Genomic DNA, 17,156 nt, shown 5'->3' with positions numbered 1-17,156 from the left:
CAAGGATACGTTCCTGCTGTAAAAAAAATAATCATTGAGGCAGCCTCATACTCCTGATTGTCTCAGCTGCTGGACGAATAATTTTAGATATTTTTATATTCTTAAGTAGCAAACAGCATCCACCTTAACACAATAATCTTTACAGGACACGTCAATCTAAATGGGATTCTTGGAGGGTAACATCAAGAGGAGGCAACGTCTGCTAGAGCAATACCTGGATTTCAGTCATTTGGCAGACTGGAAAAGGATTAAGTGATGCAAGTTAAAAGTGTTGCGCACAAAGGCCCTGCTTTGCAGTGCACACATTCTAAAACAGCGGCCATCCAGATCTAGTGTAGCAACCTGCCAGCACAAAATCCATGGGAAAACCAAAATGCACAACTGAAACTGCATAGGTAGGACAATACATTTGAATTTTTAAGTTACTTAGGTCGATAAGGACTCCTTAACAGAACATCAGATTTCTGCATTTGCCTGACATGCTCTGCTTGGCTCTACATTCACATTCGAGTTATCCCAAGGAAAAAAATCATAGTCTATAGCCTTCAAGGAGATCCTTTATTGAGAATACTTCATTAACCCAATGCAGGTGGTGTTATACTCAGAGGTTACAACTTCAACTATTTCAGGAAGAATCTCTAGTGGGCATAACAAGAAATCCGGACATGACTCAATATAGCTCAAGCTGTCACACTTTTAAATATTTAATTTGCATTACAGCCATTAACATTTCATATAGAAAGAGCATGACCATTTGACAAAAGTAAAACTAAAATTTGGGTTTTATTTTTTTCTTTTTTAATTATAGGTGATTTTGCTCAAGTCCTTAAGCAAACAGCTTCAAGCACTGGAGTTGCAGGCCCCACATCACTCATCTCAAGGGTGAGGTGCATTATTGAGGACTCCAATTATCAGGAGGTTCTCTCAAATCAAAGAACTGCCTCGAATCAGTGAGATAGCTGAATTTAATAAATAAACCTGTAAAGGTACACTTATTTCCAGTGGAAATCAGAAAACTGGCAATAATCTGTCTAGTAAGAGCTATCAGATCAGTGCCTATATTCCCCTGATTTTCCAGAAGGTGCAAAAACCACACGACAACTAGAGAGTACTTACTTTTTTAGCTCCTATGATAGCATTAAGAAAAAAGATAAAGTTAGAGAAAGTTTCAAGTTAGGGTGCAGCAGCTAGTCAGCAAGGACACCGAATGACAACAGCCAAATGTATTATTATATAGTTAACTCCTCCCATACATAATACATTTAATTAAACTTAACAGCTTGTTTGCTCTCCAGAACTACGTTATCTTCATGAACCAACACCACAGACCTCAGTTGCTTTTAATTTTAAATAACAAGCAATAAAAATATACATATTGAAAAGGATCTACCCATCACGACAGGGAACCAGCCAGAGAGGCTCCCAACCTGCCATACCAATACTGTCAGCTGGTGCAAAAGTGAAGCTCAGGTCCCCCAGTTTCAGGTAACTAAACACCAATAGCAAATACTTTAAAGAATTCCGAAAATGTAACAATTATAATGTCAAATAATGAATTCACATGATTGTAGTTATTTCTACCAGAAGTTAGCGATCTGTACAACATTCTATGAATGAGATAGAAATAAAACACTAGCACCAATACTCAGCCTACTAATTTTTCAGGAAAAGCATCAATACGACATGTGAAAGCTCACGGTAGAATTTAAGACTTACGCAGAGCTGTACCTGTAAGTCTACACCTACAAAGCCTGATGAGACACAGCTTCTCCTGTCACCAATTCAACATTACACATAAAAAGGGTATTTCTGCAAGAAAGTAACACAAACCCCCAAGCCAAAGTGACCACAAATGTTCCCCATCAAATCTGGCGCACAGGAATTCAAGTGTTGTTTTCACGAAGCTTATTACCAGGGAAAATCTTTGTAAAGGGAACTTACCACAACAAGCGGCAATACCATTTTCCAAAAACAAGTCCAAGATACTTGCAGCACCTATTTGTTTCCATGAGGGGCCAAACCCTAGGTTTAGTTATGATGAAGACCAGATTCTCAATGAAGTAAAGTTTACAAACACAAGCAAAAATTGAAAAAAATGTCATTTCTACTCTGTGTTCATAAGTTTTCCTAGAGGAACCTGGGAAAAGGCATATACAAGGATTTTAATTACACAAACCGTCACCTGAGCTGGTGCAGACACCCTGATGAGAGATATGAGCTGCACACCATTAATACCAGACCAGAGCACTACCAGTTCTCCCAGCATACAAATTTACTCCAGACAAGACACGAGCACACAGTCCTACTTCAGCCAAGTCTGCCAAAGCACAGTACGATGAGTGAAGGGAGTATACCTGATCTGACAAGGTCTGCAGGGACAAATTCACCTCTTCAAAGGTTTTGGAAGAAATTTAAACTGATTTGGACTTCTTAAGAGCCTGCACTGTACGTCACGCTGCTTGCAGTCTGGTCTGAGGCAACTAAGTTTTACCACCGCACCAAACCACAGCCTGCGCAGTTGTTTCAATGCTTTCTGCCCGGTATTCTCAATTGCCTACTTCACCTCCTCAAACAGAAAGTTTTACAATTAAAAAAGACATGCTATAGTTTTATGAACGCTCTCCACTGGCAAAACTCAGAGCTGAATTAGAGACCCATCAGTCTGCGCTTCAAGCGAAGCAAGGCGACGTGAATACAGCTATGCTCAGGTCTCCCTCTCAAACTGCTCCTGAGACCACATTCACCCGCTGCCTAGTAACATTTTTCAGAAGTGAAGCAGTTTTTCATTTAACTAGCATTTTTTCAGCACGAAAACAAATTAATACTTTGAGACAGAGGCAGTAAACTTTATAAAAAGTGTTGAAGAAACACAAATCTGTGAGTGGAGTAGAAAAATGTAAGAAGGGCTCTTACTACACGCATCAGAGACTAGCTCCTGTGTACCCAGGACAAGTTTGCTTTTCCAGTGATAGTGCAGACAATCTATCAGGTGTTTTACAAAGCATAAAGCCACTGGAAAGGCAGATGCTATTTTTAATATTTATCGATGCCAAATAATCAAATACTCCCAAGTAACAAAGAATCACAGGTCAATGTTTAGGCCTCCCATGGACCATTAAAGAGGGCTTACAAAAACCTGAAAGAAGAATATTTAATCATAGCTACTGCTTCAGAGCTTTGGGCTTGCTGTTGTCTTGTCACCACATCCCAGGTATTTCAAGCCAGAACAAATTTGTGCTGTACTTCCAGCGCTGCAGGGAAATGCATAAAGTTAAAAATAGGCAATGAAAAGGTCTCTATTGTTCTGTAAATCCAAAATAAGCTTTAGACTTCAGCTATTTGGCTGCATTATCCCCTTAAGTCTAGCTACTTTTTAAAAAGTCAGTAAAACAAAAGCGTACAATACATTACCCTAAGGCTGTAGCCAAAAAAAGAAAGTTAAGCCAACTCCATTTATTGGTTTAATGAAAGCCACTCTTTCTCTTCTCTCCATGAGAAAGTTACATTTCTCCAGAATTGAGAGGCCTATAAAATAAATGTGGGGGTTCTGGGGAGAGTCAGCTTATAAATAAGTTTGTCACAGCCTCCCAGAGACCTAAATTCCATCAGGCCCTGCACAATTTCTTGCACTGGAACTGAACTGCGGTTTTAATCTCAGCTGTGTGCCAGGCTGACCCATCAGCTCCCACCAAGGCACAGCAAGTCAGGCAGCACCATGACTTGAAAGCAGCTCTCCCAGAAATAATTTAAGTTTGATGTGGCTTAAAATATTTCTCATAGCCTTGAAAAGTCTCTTCAGATGAGTGAGACCAGCAGCTCTCATCCGTCACTGATTTCTGGAGGGATGTGACAGCTGCCTTCTGCAAGCCGTAACAAAGAGGGCAAGATTACAGTCACGGTTCAACTCGCTTCTTCAGAAAAGACATCAAAAACAGGCATCAGGTGGCACCGGAGGACACAGGATGATGGAGACACAGGGCAGCTTGCTGTGGTTTGACCCCCAAAACACCCCACGGACATAGCCCCAAAGGCTAGGCAGGAAAGTCCTGATTCCTGCAGGTCCAAGGAGCAATCAAGCCAACACCGGTCGCTCTTCCCCCAGCCCAGCACTGACAGGTTCTCACTACGGGAGATCCTATCACAATCCTCCATCTGCATATTTGCTTACATGCCCTGGCACAGCTAATTTTGACCAGGCCAACATGGTTATATATTTAGTGCTCCTGTCCTATCGCATGTCACACTACCCTCCCCACCAGAAGCTCCTGAACACTCGTCTGAGCAGCAGCCAGAAAAATAAATGCCAGAAAACCCAGAAAGGGCCCATTTGATGTCAGAGACAGAGCAGAGAGAGGACCAAGAAGGTCCACGGGTATCAGTCTGTTCCTTTCTACAGCCTCAGACTGGCACCTGGGCTACACCACACTCAAGACATCTGCACTGCCCACGCCTTCCCAGTGAAATGCTTCTCTTTCCAAAACTGCTACTGCTGCAGTCCTGCACAAAAGCGAGAGCCATTTCAGCTAGGAATTTAGGCACCAGTTAGACACAGCTGCCTCGTACCTATCTGCTCTACAGCAAAAGAAAGGCATCAACCCTGCCCTGCTTCCTGCTTTTTCTTTTTGGTGATTCAGAGTTAGAACTGAGACTGGTTTCACACCAGAGGGTCTGATGGCCTCTTGCAGCTGAAGGGAGCAAATCCACCCCCTCCCTCAACACTAGCGCTGGCACTGAGTCAATACCGGCAGCTAAAGCAAAAGAAAATATTACCGCTTGTGTAGTATTGCTCTTCTGCTGGTTTAACTCTCTAAATTGGCTCTCCCCCAGCTCACGAGCAGCAGAGACGGTGGCTCAAAGCAGCAGGACACAGAGTCAGGAGAGGGACCGCCTTCATCATCTTTGCTATAATACAAAGCTCCACACTAACCTTTAGCCAGGGAAACGACAACGACTCCCAGCCTTGATCATCTAAAAACGTGACTCTTCGCTCCAAAGCAACAATGCTGCTGATTGCTAATGAAGAGATAATCAAGGACATGGGAAATCAGGAGCAGGAAAAGACAGGAAAGAAGTCACCTTCACAAGAAAAAGCAAAGTAGTTGAAAACAAACAGCTTAGGTGAAGAGAAAAAAGGCATACCTGCAAGGTCAGGGAGAAAGAGGGCACACCTGGAAAAGGAGAGGAAAGAATTACAGCTATACAGCCAAGCAAAGTTATTTTCTCCTCCATACTGAGCACGACAGGATTGTGAACATCAGATTACAATCAGTTCCAAAACATCAATGATCTAGACGTGAAAGAACAAATCCTTATTGATTTTGGTGAACACCGGGAGGGGAGGAGGGGAGGAATGACAGACCGTAGCAGCCTCAGCAACTTTAGCTACTGCTGTAATCCTTCACAAACCCCCAGAGAGCACATTAGCAGCCTCCGCACCACCACTCCTCCCCGGCTCTGCCCATTCCCCAAACATAGTTCTGAAATGGATACCTCCCGAGTGAGCTGTCGTTGAAACAAAAAGGAAAAGCAGAAAGAGCAGGACGTGCTGCCGGAGGCACCGCCAAGGTTACAGAGGGGTTGGAAACACCAGGACACGGAGGGGGAGAGGCGAGATGAGCAGAGTCCAGGTGCACCTACAGAGCAAGGGCAGGACAACGGGGGAGGCCTGACATTACAGGGCTCCCAGCACCAAACCAAGTTTGGAGAGGCAGCTAAGGGTGCTGGGCCATGGGCTGGATGAGGCCGCTGCTTCAGTTACAGACGGCTGCCAGCTGCTCTGTGCCAGGACAGGGCAGCAGCTCAAGTTTCCCTTTGCAGCAAATGACTCAAGAAATCCTTGCCAAGATGAGGAATGGGGAGAAGAGCAGACCCTCGAAGCACCCGGAGCTGCTAAGGGACAAGGGGGTCCCCTAAACTCCCCTCCCTACCAGGGCAGAAATCGCACTGACCCCAAGACTTGAAGGGGTGAGGCTCCATGTAGCAGGGGTATCCCCACAATCAGCACCCCAAAAGAGAGGGAACCTGCCCCCCTCCCAAAAGGTGCACAGGTTTATGGAGACCTCCAGCATCAGCCCACCCAGCCCTTACATCCATAACGGGGTGCTCTTGCAGCCACCTACCTAGAGCCTGCGAAGGGGAAGAGACCCCACAGAGAGGGCAGACCCTACAATCCCCCTTCCCTAGGCCTGGGAGGGGAAAAGGGATCTCCCAGATAATGAGGGGCCCCCCACATCCTCCTTTCTTGGGGTGTGAGGGGAAAAGAGGCCCCACAGGGAATGGGGGGGGCCTCCCACAACCCCCTTCCCAGATCTATTAAGAGTAAAGAGACCCCCCCTTCCCAGACCTATTAAGAGTAAAGAGACCTAAGAGATTGCAGGCAGGATGGGGGGGTGTCACCCCACTATTCCCTGGGACTTTGAGTGGGGAAAAGTAATCCCAAAGACCAAGGGCACCCTAAGCCTTCTCCCTCAGGACTCTGGGGCAGGAAGGGACCCCACAGATAATGGGGAGGAACCACCCCTATTCCCGAGGCCGTGAAAAGAAAGGAACCACACAGACGATGGGGGAACCCCACAACCTCCCCTCCCCGAGACTGCAACAGCAGAAGAGACTCCCGCATATAACGAGGGTCCCCCACAACTCCCCCCTTCCCGCCACTGTGAGGCAAGGAGCACCATCGCTAACGAGGCACCCCCAAATCCTCCTTCCACGGCCCGCGAGCAGGAAGGGATCCCAAAGATAATAGGGGGGTGGTCATAACCCCCTTCCTGAGGACTGCGAGAGGAGAAAGGGACCCCACAACCCCTTCTCCTGGCCCCTGAGCAGGAAAGAACAGATCATGAGGGGCTTCCACACACACACACCTCCCCCCCCCCCCCGCCAAGGGCTGTGAGAGGAGCAAAGGACCCTACAGACCCCCCGAAACTCCCATTACCGAGGCCCACGGGGGGCGTGAAAGAGCCCACGGAGCGGGGAGCCCGCCCGGCGGGCCGGTGAGGAGGGCTGCACTCACCGGCAGCGCTGGGCCCGGGCAGGCCGCAGGCGGCTCCGCTCCGTTCGGCCTCCACCAGGCAAAGGGAGGCTCAGTTCACCGCGCGGGGGTTGGGGGGGGGCGGGGGGGGCGGACCACGCGCGGCGGAGGCGGGGGGGGGGGAAGAACCCGTGCGCGGAGGGAGACAATGCGCCTCACTTACAGCGCGGACCTCCTTTCCCCCCCCTCCTCTTCCCCACGGTGGAACAGCCGGACAGGGCGGGGGGAAGCAGGGAGGGGGGGAAGCGGGGAGGCGCGCCGCCCCCCCCCCTCCTCGCAGAGTGGTACAACCCAGAGGCGGTGGCGGAGCTGCGGGGAAGAGTCCAACAGGGAGGAAGGGGGGGGGGGGGAGAGGAGCGTCGCAACCTAATCACTATGGAGGGGAGCGCATGCGCGCTGCGGGCCGCCCCGCCCTACCGGCCGGCTCGGGGCCGGAGCGGAGACAAAGGCGCCGCGCGCCCCCCCCACCCCGTTCCCATCCCCCCCCCCGCCCCGCCCCGGTTATAACGCGCCCCCCTCCCGGTACCGCGCCGGCCCATGGCTGCGGGGGCGGCTCCATGCCCGGGGGGAGCCGGAGGCGGGTGGGGGGCCGGCCGGTATGGCGGGAGGGCGGCGGGGCGGTGGCGGCAGCAGCAACAACAACAACAACAGCGGCAGCAGCGCAGCCGGGGGGGTGTCGGTGAAGATGGCGCTGCGACGGGCCTACTCCATCAAGGACAAGCTACAGGCCATCGAGCGGGTGAAGAAGGGCGAGCGACAGGCGTCGGTGTGCCGGGCCTTTGGGGTGCCGGGGGGTACGCTGAGGGGCTGGCTGAAGGACGAGGCCAAGCTACGGTGGTTCCTGGAGCAGCTGGGGGGTGAGGTGGGCACCCAACGCAAGAAGATGCGCCTGGCCAACGAGGAGGAGATCGACCGCGCCGTCTACGCCTGGTTCCTCGCCCTCCGCCAGCATGGCGTCCCCCTCTCCGGGCCCCTCATCCAGGCCCAGGCCGAGGCCTTCGCCCGGCAGATCTACGGTCCCGAGTGTACCTTCAAGGCCAGCCACGGTTGGTTCTGGCGCTGGCAGAAGCGTCATGGCATCTCCAGCCAGCGTATCTATGGCGAGGGCGGCCTCCCCACCGAGCCCGAGCGGGCTCCCGCCGCCTGCCCCGAGGCCCTGCCTGTGCCAGCCGCCGACGCCGGGGGCTACGGCGATGAGCAGATCTACAACGCCAACGTCACCGGGCTCTACTGGAAGCTGCTGCCGGGGCAGACCGGCGGGGCAACGGCGGCAGCACGGCGGCGACTGGCTCCCCGCGAGCGGGTCACCGTGCTGCTGGCCGCCAATTTGACCGGCTCCCACAAGCTCAAGCCGCTGGTGGTCGGGGGCCTTCGCGATCCCCCCAGCCTCCGCCATCACAACCAGGACAAATTCCCCGCTTGCTACCGCTACAGCCCAGAGGCCAGGCTGGGGCCGGCCCTTCTCCGGGCTTGGTTCTTTGAGGACTTCGTGCCGGGTGTCAAACGCTACCTGCGCCGGAGCTGCCTGCAGCAGAAGGCCGTGCTGCTGCTCAGCTCCCCGCCACCCCCCTCTGGGACAGGCCCCGACGAGTCCCCCCCACTGCAGACGCCCGACGGCTCCATCCGTGCCCTCTTCCTCTCCAAAGGCCCTGCTGGGAGTGGCTCGACCGGAGGGGGAGGCCGAATCCCGGCCCCGCTGGAGCAGGGGGTGGTGTCCGCTTTCAAGCAGCTCTACAAGCGGGAACTGCTGCGCCTGGCCGTCTCATGTGCAGCCGGCGGCGGCTCGGGTGGCCCCATGGACTTTGTGCGGTCCTTCCTCCTCAAGGACATGTTGTACCTGGCCGGCCTCTCCTGGGACCTCATCCCCCCCGGCTCCATCGAGAAGTGCTGGCTGTTGGGGCTGCGCGCCGCCTTCGAGCCCCAGCCCGGGGAGGAAGAGCATGGAGACCCCCAGCATGGGGAGGAAGGCAGCGGGGACAGCAAAGTCTTTAGCGATCTGACCCACCTAGCTGCGTTGGCCTACAAGCGCTTGGCTCCCGAGGAGGTGGCCGACTGGTTGCACTTGGACGATGCGGCCCCGGGTACGGAGGAGGACGATGGGGAAGAGGACGCTGAGGAGGAAGGCCCCGGGGGCTGCGGGGCAGAGGAGGATGAGGAGGAGGAGGAGGAGGAGGCAGCTGCCAGAGATGAGGGTGGCAGAAGGGGTGGTGAAGGAGGGGATGCCTTGCTGCCCACGGCTCGGGAAGCCATCAAAGGTCTGGAGACGGCGCTGCGCTGGCTGGAGGGTCAGGACCCCCGGCAAGTGGGGCCGCTGAAGCTGGTGCAGCTCCGCTCCCTCATCAGCATGGCCCAGCGGCTGCACCGCGGCGGCAGCCCCCATTCCTAGGGCAGGGTGAACTGCGGACCTGTCGGCTACCAACCGCTCCGCTTGGGGTGGGGGGCACAGGGCTGGGGACACCCCAGTTGTCCCACAGGGCTGGCGGTGGAGGTGCCAGCTCCCCTCACCCCTCCGTCGCGGGCAATCCCCAGGGCTCAGGAGGCTCGAACGCCCCTGGGTTACCACGGCTAAGGTGGGGTTACAATTTAGGGCTAACGGGGGTTTTTGTGCAACAACTCCTCCGTACGTTGCGTATTCGAGGGTTGTTCCTCACCCTAAGTATATTTAGGAGGTGCTATTTTTTAAATTCCATGAGACTGAGCAGGGGTGGCCCCTTGGTCACTGGCACCGCTAGAAGGGGGTGGATGCCCCCCACGCTGCCCGGTCCCCCCAACCCGGTGGGGAGAAGGGGCGAGGGAGAGACCTGCTCGGCGTCACCGCGAGGAGCTGGGATGATGGGGGAAGTTACACGAATTAATTCCCCACATCTTGGAGCAGGGCTGAGGTGGGCACAGCCAGCTGGACAGGGACCCACTCCTGGGGTGCTGTAAGGCAAACGTCCTGCCCTGGAAGAGGCTGGTGATGCCCTTCCCGCTGCCAAAACGGAGTCCTCTTAAACTGGGGAGGCTTGGGGCTGGTTTAAGGCAACTTTCTTCATGCACTGGATTGGGACAGGGACACTTGGGTGGCATTCAAGACGCTGCGGCTGCCTGGAGAGGGTCAGCTCCATCATTCCCATGACAGCCCCGCGCCTGGAAACGCCCAGACTACGGAGACCTGCTGAAACAGGTACCGTCATCCTCGCATCCTCACGAAGCTGAAGGCTCCGGGGATGGGGGTTGAGGTGCCCCCCCCCCCCCCGCACCCCCCAGGTTTGTGGGGCAGCTGGGGCTGGAGGACGTGTCCCATGGTGCAGGGGAGACAGCTGCCGCCATGACGTGCATTGTGAATTAAGACGGGAGCAGGGAGGGCTCCCAGCACTGCCTTGAAATACTGGAGGCATCAGATGTGAATTTAGCAGCTCTTGACCTGATTTGGATTAAATTTTAGCCTGCTTAGCCAAATTATTGAAAGGAAGGAAAAAAACCAACCAAAACCTAATCAGTGCTGCCATGCCCCGCGTCAGCAGGCGGGGTGGGTGTTTTTACTTGTCGGGTCTTTGTCTCCTAACTTCAGAGTTTATGAAAATTAAATGGATTTTTATTCCCACTTTGGGGTTGTCGTCTGTAAACGGTCACGTGGAGCCATCCCAGCGGGATGGGGGGTGGCAGAAGGGGGACCTCCGTGCGGTTGTGTCCTCTTTGTGTGGTCTTCTCCATTGTGTTCCCCACCTCTCTGCAGCCCGTTTAACGCAGCAGGGCCAGGCAGGCGCCTGAGCCGCTGTGGCTGCTCCCCAAATAGACTTTTTTTACTTTGTTAGTAAGGTTAACTTGCCGATAAACGTGGCTGTCAGGGAATTCAGGGAGCAGCAAGGAAAAAAACCACACAAAAGGTCAAGTTTGGAGCTGAGGTTTGTCCTTTCTGATCCTGAAAATCCACTGCAGAACCGAAGTCAAGAAACACTTCAGATTAGGGGAGAAATGCACTTTTTCCCCCCCCCACAAACCCAACCAACCTCAATTTCTCCTGTTTGGCTGCTGCCAGGTTCACAGCCAGCACGCCGTGTGGTGTCTCACCCATTTCACACTTCTCCCTTAGCTTTGGTTTCCTAATGCTATGTGTTTGGGGCTTGATGCTGCCATGCTTGAGTGCAGACTTCTATCCACCAATGGGATGTAATCACGTAAAACCACATTTCTATTTATTTTTATCATCTTTTGCACCAAAAAAACCCCCACAAAAACATTTTAGAATTTGGGATGTGGCTCACTTCAAGCAGTAGTTTGTGAATTAAAGGAGTCTTCAGTTGTTTGAGAGAAATATTGCCAAGCTCAGCAGAAGGTACCAGGCTGGAGGTCTTCGCTTCTTGTGTAGGTCAGCCTGGGTGCACTCGTGGCACCGTTTGGCCTGGTTTGGGAGGTGAGAACATCGAACCATTGAATGGTTTGGGTTGAAAGGGACCTTCAAAGATAATCTAGTCCAACCCTCCTGCCATGGGCAGGGACACCTTCCACTAGACCAGGTTGCTCACAGCCCCATCCAACCTGACCTTGAACACTTCCAATGATGAGGCATCCACAACCTCTCTGGGCAACCTGGTCCCAGTGTCTCACCACCCTCATCGTGAAAAATTACATCCAGTCTAAATCTGCCCTCTTCCAGTTTAAAACTATTGCCCTGTCTTTCTAATCAGCCCCCTTTCTATATTGAAAGTCTGCAAGAAGGTCTCCCCAGAGCCTTCTCTTCTCCAGGCTGAACAACCCCAACTCTCTTGGCCTTTCTCCATGGCAGGGGTGTTCCATCCATCTGATCATTTCTGTGGCCTCCTCTGGACCTGCTCCAACAGGTCCACAGCTATCTTGTGCTGGAGACCCCAGAGCTGGACACAGTGCTCCAGTGGGGTTCTCACCAGAGCGGAGTGGAGGGGGAGAATCCCCTCCCTGGACCTGCTGGCCACACTGCTGGGGATGCAGCCCAGGAGACGCTTGGCTTTCTGGGCTGTGAGCACACATTGCCGGCTCATGTCCCATTTTTCACCCACCAGTACCCTCAAGTCCTCCACAGGGCTGCTCTCAATCCCTTCATCCCCAATCTGTATTGATACTGGGGACTGCCCCACCCCAGGTGCAGGACCTTGCACTTGGCCTCATTGAACTTCATGAGGTTCATGTGGGCTCACTCCTCCAGCCTGTCAAGGTCCCTCTGGATGGCATCCCTTCCCTCAAGCAAATCAACTGCACCACTCAGCTTGGTGTCATCTGCAAACTTGCTGAGGGGGCACTCAGTCCCACTGTCTATGTCATTGATGAAGATATTTAATAGTATTGGTCCCAGTACGGACCCTTGAGGGACACCACTCATTACTGGTTTCCACTTGGACATTGAGCCATTGACTGTAACTCTTTGGACGTGGCCATCCAGTCAATTCCTTATCCGTCTAACAGTCCATCCATCAAACCCTTCTCTCTCCAATTCAGTGGCATGAACATTGTGTGGGACCACGTCAAAGGCCTTACAGAAGTCCAGGTAGATGACATCTGTAGCTCTTCCCTTGTCCACCAATGCTGTCACTCCATCGTAGAAGGCCACTACCTTTGTCACGCACGATTTGCCCTTGGTGAAGCCATGGTGGCTGTCTCTAATCAACTCCCTGCCTTTCACATGTTTCGACATGTCTTCCAGGAGGATCTGCTCCATGATCTCACCGGGCAGGATGAGATGCTTCTCTTGAAGGCAGGAGTACTAGCAGTAAGGTAGTAGCAATAATTCACCTGCAGCGAGTGCTGGCTTTTCTTATAAAATTAATGGAATTTAAGCCATTTTTGTTAAAACTAGCGCTTAGCAAAATGATGAAGGTCATCAGCATCCTGGCTTTGGGGTTGAACGTGCCGCTTCTCTGAAAGACAACCTGAAAATCCAGAGCTCAAAAGCCTTTAGGAGGATGCACAGAGATGGGGAGCGGGCAAGGGCTGGGGTCAGCTGCGTCACAAGCAGTGGGGCTGGATTTGGCCAAGGCTTTTTGGCCAGATATGTGGAGGACACAGAAGAGATGGAGACGCCCAAGAATGAAATCAGAAGGCTGCATATTTCGGAGAGACTGGCTGAATCACCTTGGGTGGGACCTGGGGACAGGGCAGGGATAAAAGCAGGCAGAAGAAGGACAAAGGAGCTACCAGGTGGCTTGGAAACCTTGAGGACCACTGCTTCCTTGCATTATGTAGGTGCCATGAGCCCCTTCCCTGGCTACACGGCGAAGCGTAGAGATGGGCAGGAGAGACGGGCAGGCTTGAGCTCCGTTTCCGGCTTTTGTGCAGCTTTGCTAATTAATTAGGTGCCTCGAGAAGGTACCCAGGGAGGTCATGCCTTGGCTTGACCCGGCAGAGCCGTAGGGCTGCGGCATCTCCCTTGGCTTGGTGCCACTGGCATCTGGGGTGACAGCATCCCTGGGGACGGGGTCAAAGCCATAGGAGCGGGAGGCTCAGCATCCAGCTGTTTCACCAGCGATGTTTTGCCTGGAAAAAGCCTTTCATCTTCAAAGCGGTTCGCAAATCATTGCTAATTGCATCCATGCAGGTGCCGGCAGGCAAACAAAGCTTAATTAGGGCATGCAAAAGGCTCAGATCCTCTCCAGATAGGCAAGCTTTGAGTTTCTCCTCCCTTGATGTGCAGCACCTCGGGGCCGAGAGCAGGTCTGGGCTTCCATCCTGCCGCCTCACTGCCGGAGAGGGACCTGTCTGCAGGACCGTGGTGCGACGCTGGTGCCTGGCCGGGGCGGGAGGTGGAGGTTTTTCGGCTGGTTGATTTCTCGCCCGTGGTTCTGGGATGTGGACAGCAGCTCCGGGTTCGTGCACGCACCTCCAGAGCCAAGCAGAGGAGCGGGCATCACTGCCCACATGTAACCCAAGCACCAAGCACCCCTGCTCGGCATCAAGTTGGGAAATCAAAGCCTTTCTCTGTGCTCACCCCCAGAGCATCATCCTGCCAGCTCCCCACTTCTCAAGGTCCCTTGACATCCTCATGGCACCTGCGATGGTCCTTGCCTCCTGCCGCAGGGATGCAGCCGCTCTGCCCAACCCCAGCAGGCTTGATTTGGGATCACCTCGTCCCCAAAACCCTGTCCCCAGTGCCATACATCCCGGCACAGCGCCAGTGGGCGTAGAGCCAGCGTGGCATCAGCTCCATCCCTGCCGGCCCAGGGACCCATGGCTGTCACCTCCCCGTGGAGGTGACCCCATGCTGGGTGCAGTAGCCCCCCAGGACTGAAGGGACCAGAAAGAGCCAAGCCTGCCATTGTGCTGCCCACATTTATTTGGTCCTAGCCCTGCAGAAGTAGCACGTGGCGTGAGCGTGGGTCCACGCCATCTCCCACCCCCGGCCAGGATCTCCCGGGGATGTCGGGGTCCCTGAAGGGGTTCAGTCTGGTCCCCAATGCCCCTCTTGTCCCCCGGGGGACAGGACGGAGGGTCTCATCCCCAGCCAGGCTGCTAGTCCTTGGCCATGTCGCATGCCCGGTTGGTGGCCGCCTCCACGGCGTTCATGACGGTGGCCCGCAGCGCGCCCTTCTCCAGCTGGTGCAGCGCGTGGATGGTGGTGCCCCCGGGCGTGCAGACGTCTCCTCGCAGCTTCGCCGGGTGCTCCCCCGTCTCCAGCATCATCTTCGCTGCACCCTATGGGAGACCAGGGTGGGTCAGAGAGAAGGGGACCTCCCAAACCTCCCCTCTCCTTGCCCAGGGGTTGGATGGCAGCATCCTCCCATTGCCCACACCCCTGCGGTGGGGGACAAGGTGCTGAAGCATCTGTCCCACTGCCATGCCCTTTGCTGTCTTCTGGTGGCCTCGTCTTCAGTTTCAAGAGGGGAAACTGAGGCAGGACACCATCCAGCACCTCCTCCCTCGCTCTGCCACCCTGCCGGGTGCTGCAGAGCCCAGGGCAGTGATGGTGACAGGGTGCCCGAGCCAGGTGGGAGCTGCGGGGCAGGAGAGAGAGGAGCGATGCTGGGTGTCCCCGAGTGACGGCACTGACTCACCAGCAGCGTCTGAGCTGCGATCTTGCTGGCTAAGCTGCCCGGCATGCCCATCTTCACTGCTCCCTCGGCCAAAGCTTCGGCAAACAGGTAGACCTGGGAGAGAAGAGCATCAGGGGTGAGCACGGCAAAAGGGGGGACCCCAAACCCCAACCCCACACGGGTGGGATTTCTGCCAGCATCCTGTGTCCCACCAGTGAGCCGGTGCCCACCGAGTGTGGGTGCTTACGTAGGCCACCCCGCTACCGCTGAGGCCGGTGTGGATGTTGATGTAGGATTCGGGGACCTCCTCGCACAGCCCGCAGGAGGACAGCAGGCTCTTCAGCAGGGCGGCTTCCCCGTCACCAGCACTGCTGCCCCGGGCGAAGACCATAGCCCCTGCCTGCACCACACACGGCAGGTTGGGCATGAGCCGCAGCACCTTGGTCCCGGCGGGGAGAAGCTGGGGAAAGACAGGGATGGGAGAGAGGTGCCAGCTCCGGGCAGCACCCAAGGGTGCCCTGAGATACCGGTGGGTATCTCCCATTGGGGCTGGCGGAGAAGCGTGGTCCATGGGGAAGGACCTGGGGATGCAGCCCGGGTCAGGACAGAGCTACAGCGGCGTGTCCTTCTCCACGGGCCTGGGTGCAAATGGGAGGAGGAGGAAGAGGAGGAAGAGGCTCACCCGGTGCAGTGTCTGGAGGGTGACGCCGGCCGCCAGTGAGACAACGATGTGGTGGGGTCCCACGGCAGGACGGATCTCCTGCAGGACACCTGGCAGGATGTGGGGTTTGGTGGCCAGGAAGACAACGGTACTCTCCTGCAGCACCTCCAGGTTGCAATGCGTGGTCCGGCAGCCCGACTCCTGCCCGTGGGCAGGAAGAGGTGTCACAGCCCAGCACCCCCCACCCCCGGCACCCCCATGGGTAAGGCACACGTTTTCATGCAGGGAAACAGCTTGGGGACCCATTCCGGCCGCAAAGCCACCGAGGCTTTGCCTGGATTTCACCCAGATCTGGGAAGGATAAGCCAAAGCCCTGCGTGGGGGGAAAGGGTGCCCCAAAATCATGGCGAGGGGCACCCCAACATGACTCCCACTGCCGCGGCCATCGAACGGGGTGGCTTGTCATCCCGCGTCCCCACTCACCCGCCAGGCGTCCAGGTTTTTGTCCGAGGGAGCGCTGGCCAGGATGCTGCTGGCTGGCACCTTCCCTTGGGGAACACAGGGAACGGGGTGAGCGGCTGGGGTGGCCCCAGGGTGGTGGGGACACCCCAGCGCAGCCCAGGCACCCCGATCTCAGCCAGGATGCGCTCCTCTCTTCCAACCCCAGCCCGATCAGCCTGGCGGACACGAAGCAAAGGGGGCTGGGGCCGGATCCTGCCAGTCCAGCATGAGCACCCCATGGGGACGGCTGTGGGCACCCCGTTGTGCCACAGTGCAGTGACAAGGGAGGTGACCCCAAAAGCAGGGGCCATCTCCCAGCTTCTGAGTACGGGCAGGACTGTCCCCACGCTGTGCTATGGGGCAGGGACAACGAGGGACACCTGGGGGGGGAGGGACAGGGCTGTGCCCCCAGTATCTGTGGGGCAGGGACCCCGGGGAGGGGGGCAGGGCAGGGCTGTCCCCATGTCCCCACACTGCTCTATAGGGCAGGGACCCCAGGGAGGGCAGGAGAGAACTGTCCCCATGTCCCCGCATCGCTCTATGGGACAGGGACCCCCGGGCCGCACCCCCCTGCCTGTACCTGCCCGCACCTGCCCGCAGCAGCCCCCGGGCCAGGCCGCCCGCCATTCGCCCGGCGCCCACGAAGCCCACTCGCAGCTCCGCCGCCTCCATCGCGCTGGTCGCCGCGCGGACCACGCCCCCTCCAGACCACGCCCCCGAACGCCCATTGGCGGCGCCTGGCTATAAGAGGCGGGGCCTGGGAGAGGGGTGGGCATCTGCGCAGGTGCGGGGGCGCCACGTGTGTGTGGGGGGGTGGTGGCTACGTCCGGGGCGGAGCCGTTCAGGTCCACGCGTGGGGGGACCCCCCCCGCGGGGGGGGGGGGGAGGGGAGAGACGGTCCCCAGCGCCCTGGGGCTGGGCTGTGGCCAAGGCCCCTGGTACCCCTGGGTGTACTGGAGGGGGGAGGGCGTTCCCCCCCCCC

General features: G+C 55.6%; 2 protein-coding genes across 2 annotated transcripts; one reads left to right on the top strand and one right to left on the bottom strand.

Annotated features, from left to right (window-relative positions):
- Positions 1-7,669: 7,669 nt before the first annotated feature.
- TIGD5 (tigger transposable element derived 5) lies at positions 7,670-10,223 on the top strand. Its single transcript, XM_050915757.1, has one exon. It carries the CDS (start codon positions 7,716-7,718, stop codon positions 9,414-9,416), a length of 1,701 nt encoding a protein of 566 aa, XP_050771714.1. The 5' UTR covers positions 7,670-7,715; the 3' UTR covers positions 9,417-10,223.
- A 4,074-nt stretch (positions 10,224-14,297) lies between these two features.
- PYCR3 (pyrroline-5-carboxylate reductase 3) lies at positions 14,298-16,846 on the bottom strand. Its single transcript, XM_050915761.1, has 6 exons — positions 16,765-16,846; positions 16,157-16,221; positions 15,695-15,874; positions 15,260-15,472; positions 15,034-15,126; positions 14,298-14,674 (listed from the first exon to the last, which is right to left on the bottom strand). Exons 1-6 carry the CDS (start codon positions 16,844-16,846, stop codon positions 14,492-14,494), a joined length of 816 nt encoding a protein of 271 aa, XP_050771718.1. The 3' UTR covers positions 14,298-14,491.
- Positions 16,847-17,156: the final 310 nt, after the last annotated feature.

Source organism: Gymnogyps californianus, chromosome 2, assembly GCF_018139145.2.
Source record: "Gymnogyps californianus isolate 813 chromosome 2, ASM1813914v2, whole genome shotgun sequence".
Lineage (NCBI taxonomy): Eukaryota > Metazoa > Chordata > Aves > Accipitriformes > Cathartidae > Gymnogyps > Gymnogyps californianus.
The sequence above is the reverse complement of the archived record's forward strand: the minus strand, read 5'-3'. Positions and strand labels throughout refer to the sequence as shown.

Excerpts from the sequence above, each read along its gene's own strand:
- PYCR3 (XM_050915761.1), bottom strand. The coding sequence starts at position 16,846 with ATGGAGGCGGCGGAGCTGCGAGTGGGCTTCGTGGGCGCCGGGCGAATG. Across the intron at positions 16,222-16,764 it reads CCGGGGGCTGCTGCGGGCAG|GGAAGGTGCCAGCCAGCAGC; the intron begins GTGCGGGCAGGT and ends GTGTTCCCCAAG. Across the intron at positions 15,875-16,156 it reads AAAACCTGGACGCCTGGCGG|GAGTCGGGCTGCCGGACCAC; the intron begins GTGAGTGGGGAC and ends GCCCACGGGCAG.
- TIGD5 (XM_050915757.1), top strand. The coding sequence starts at position 7,716 with ATGGCGCTGCGACGGGCCTACTCCATCAAGGACAAGCTACAGGCCATC.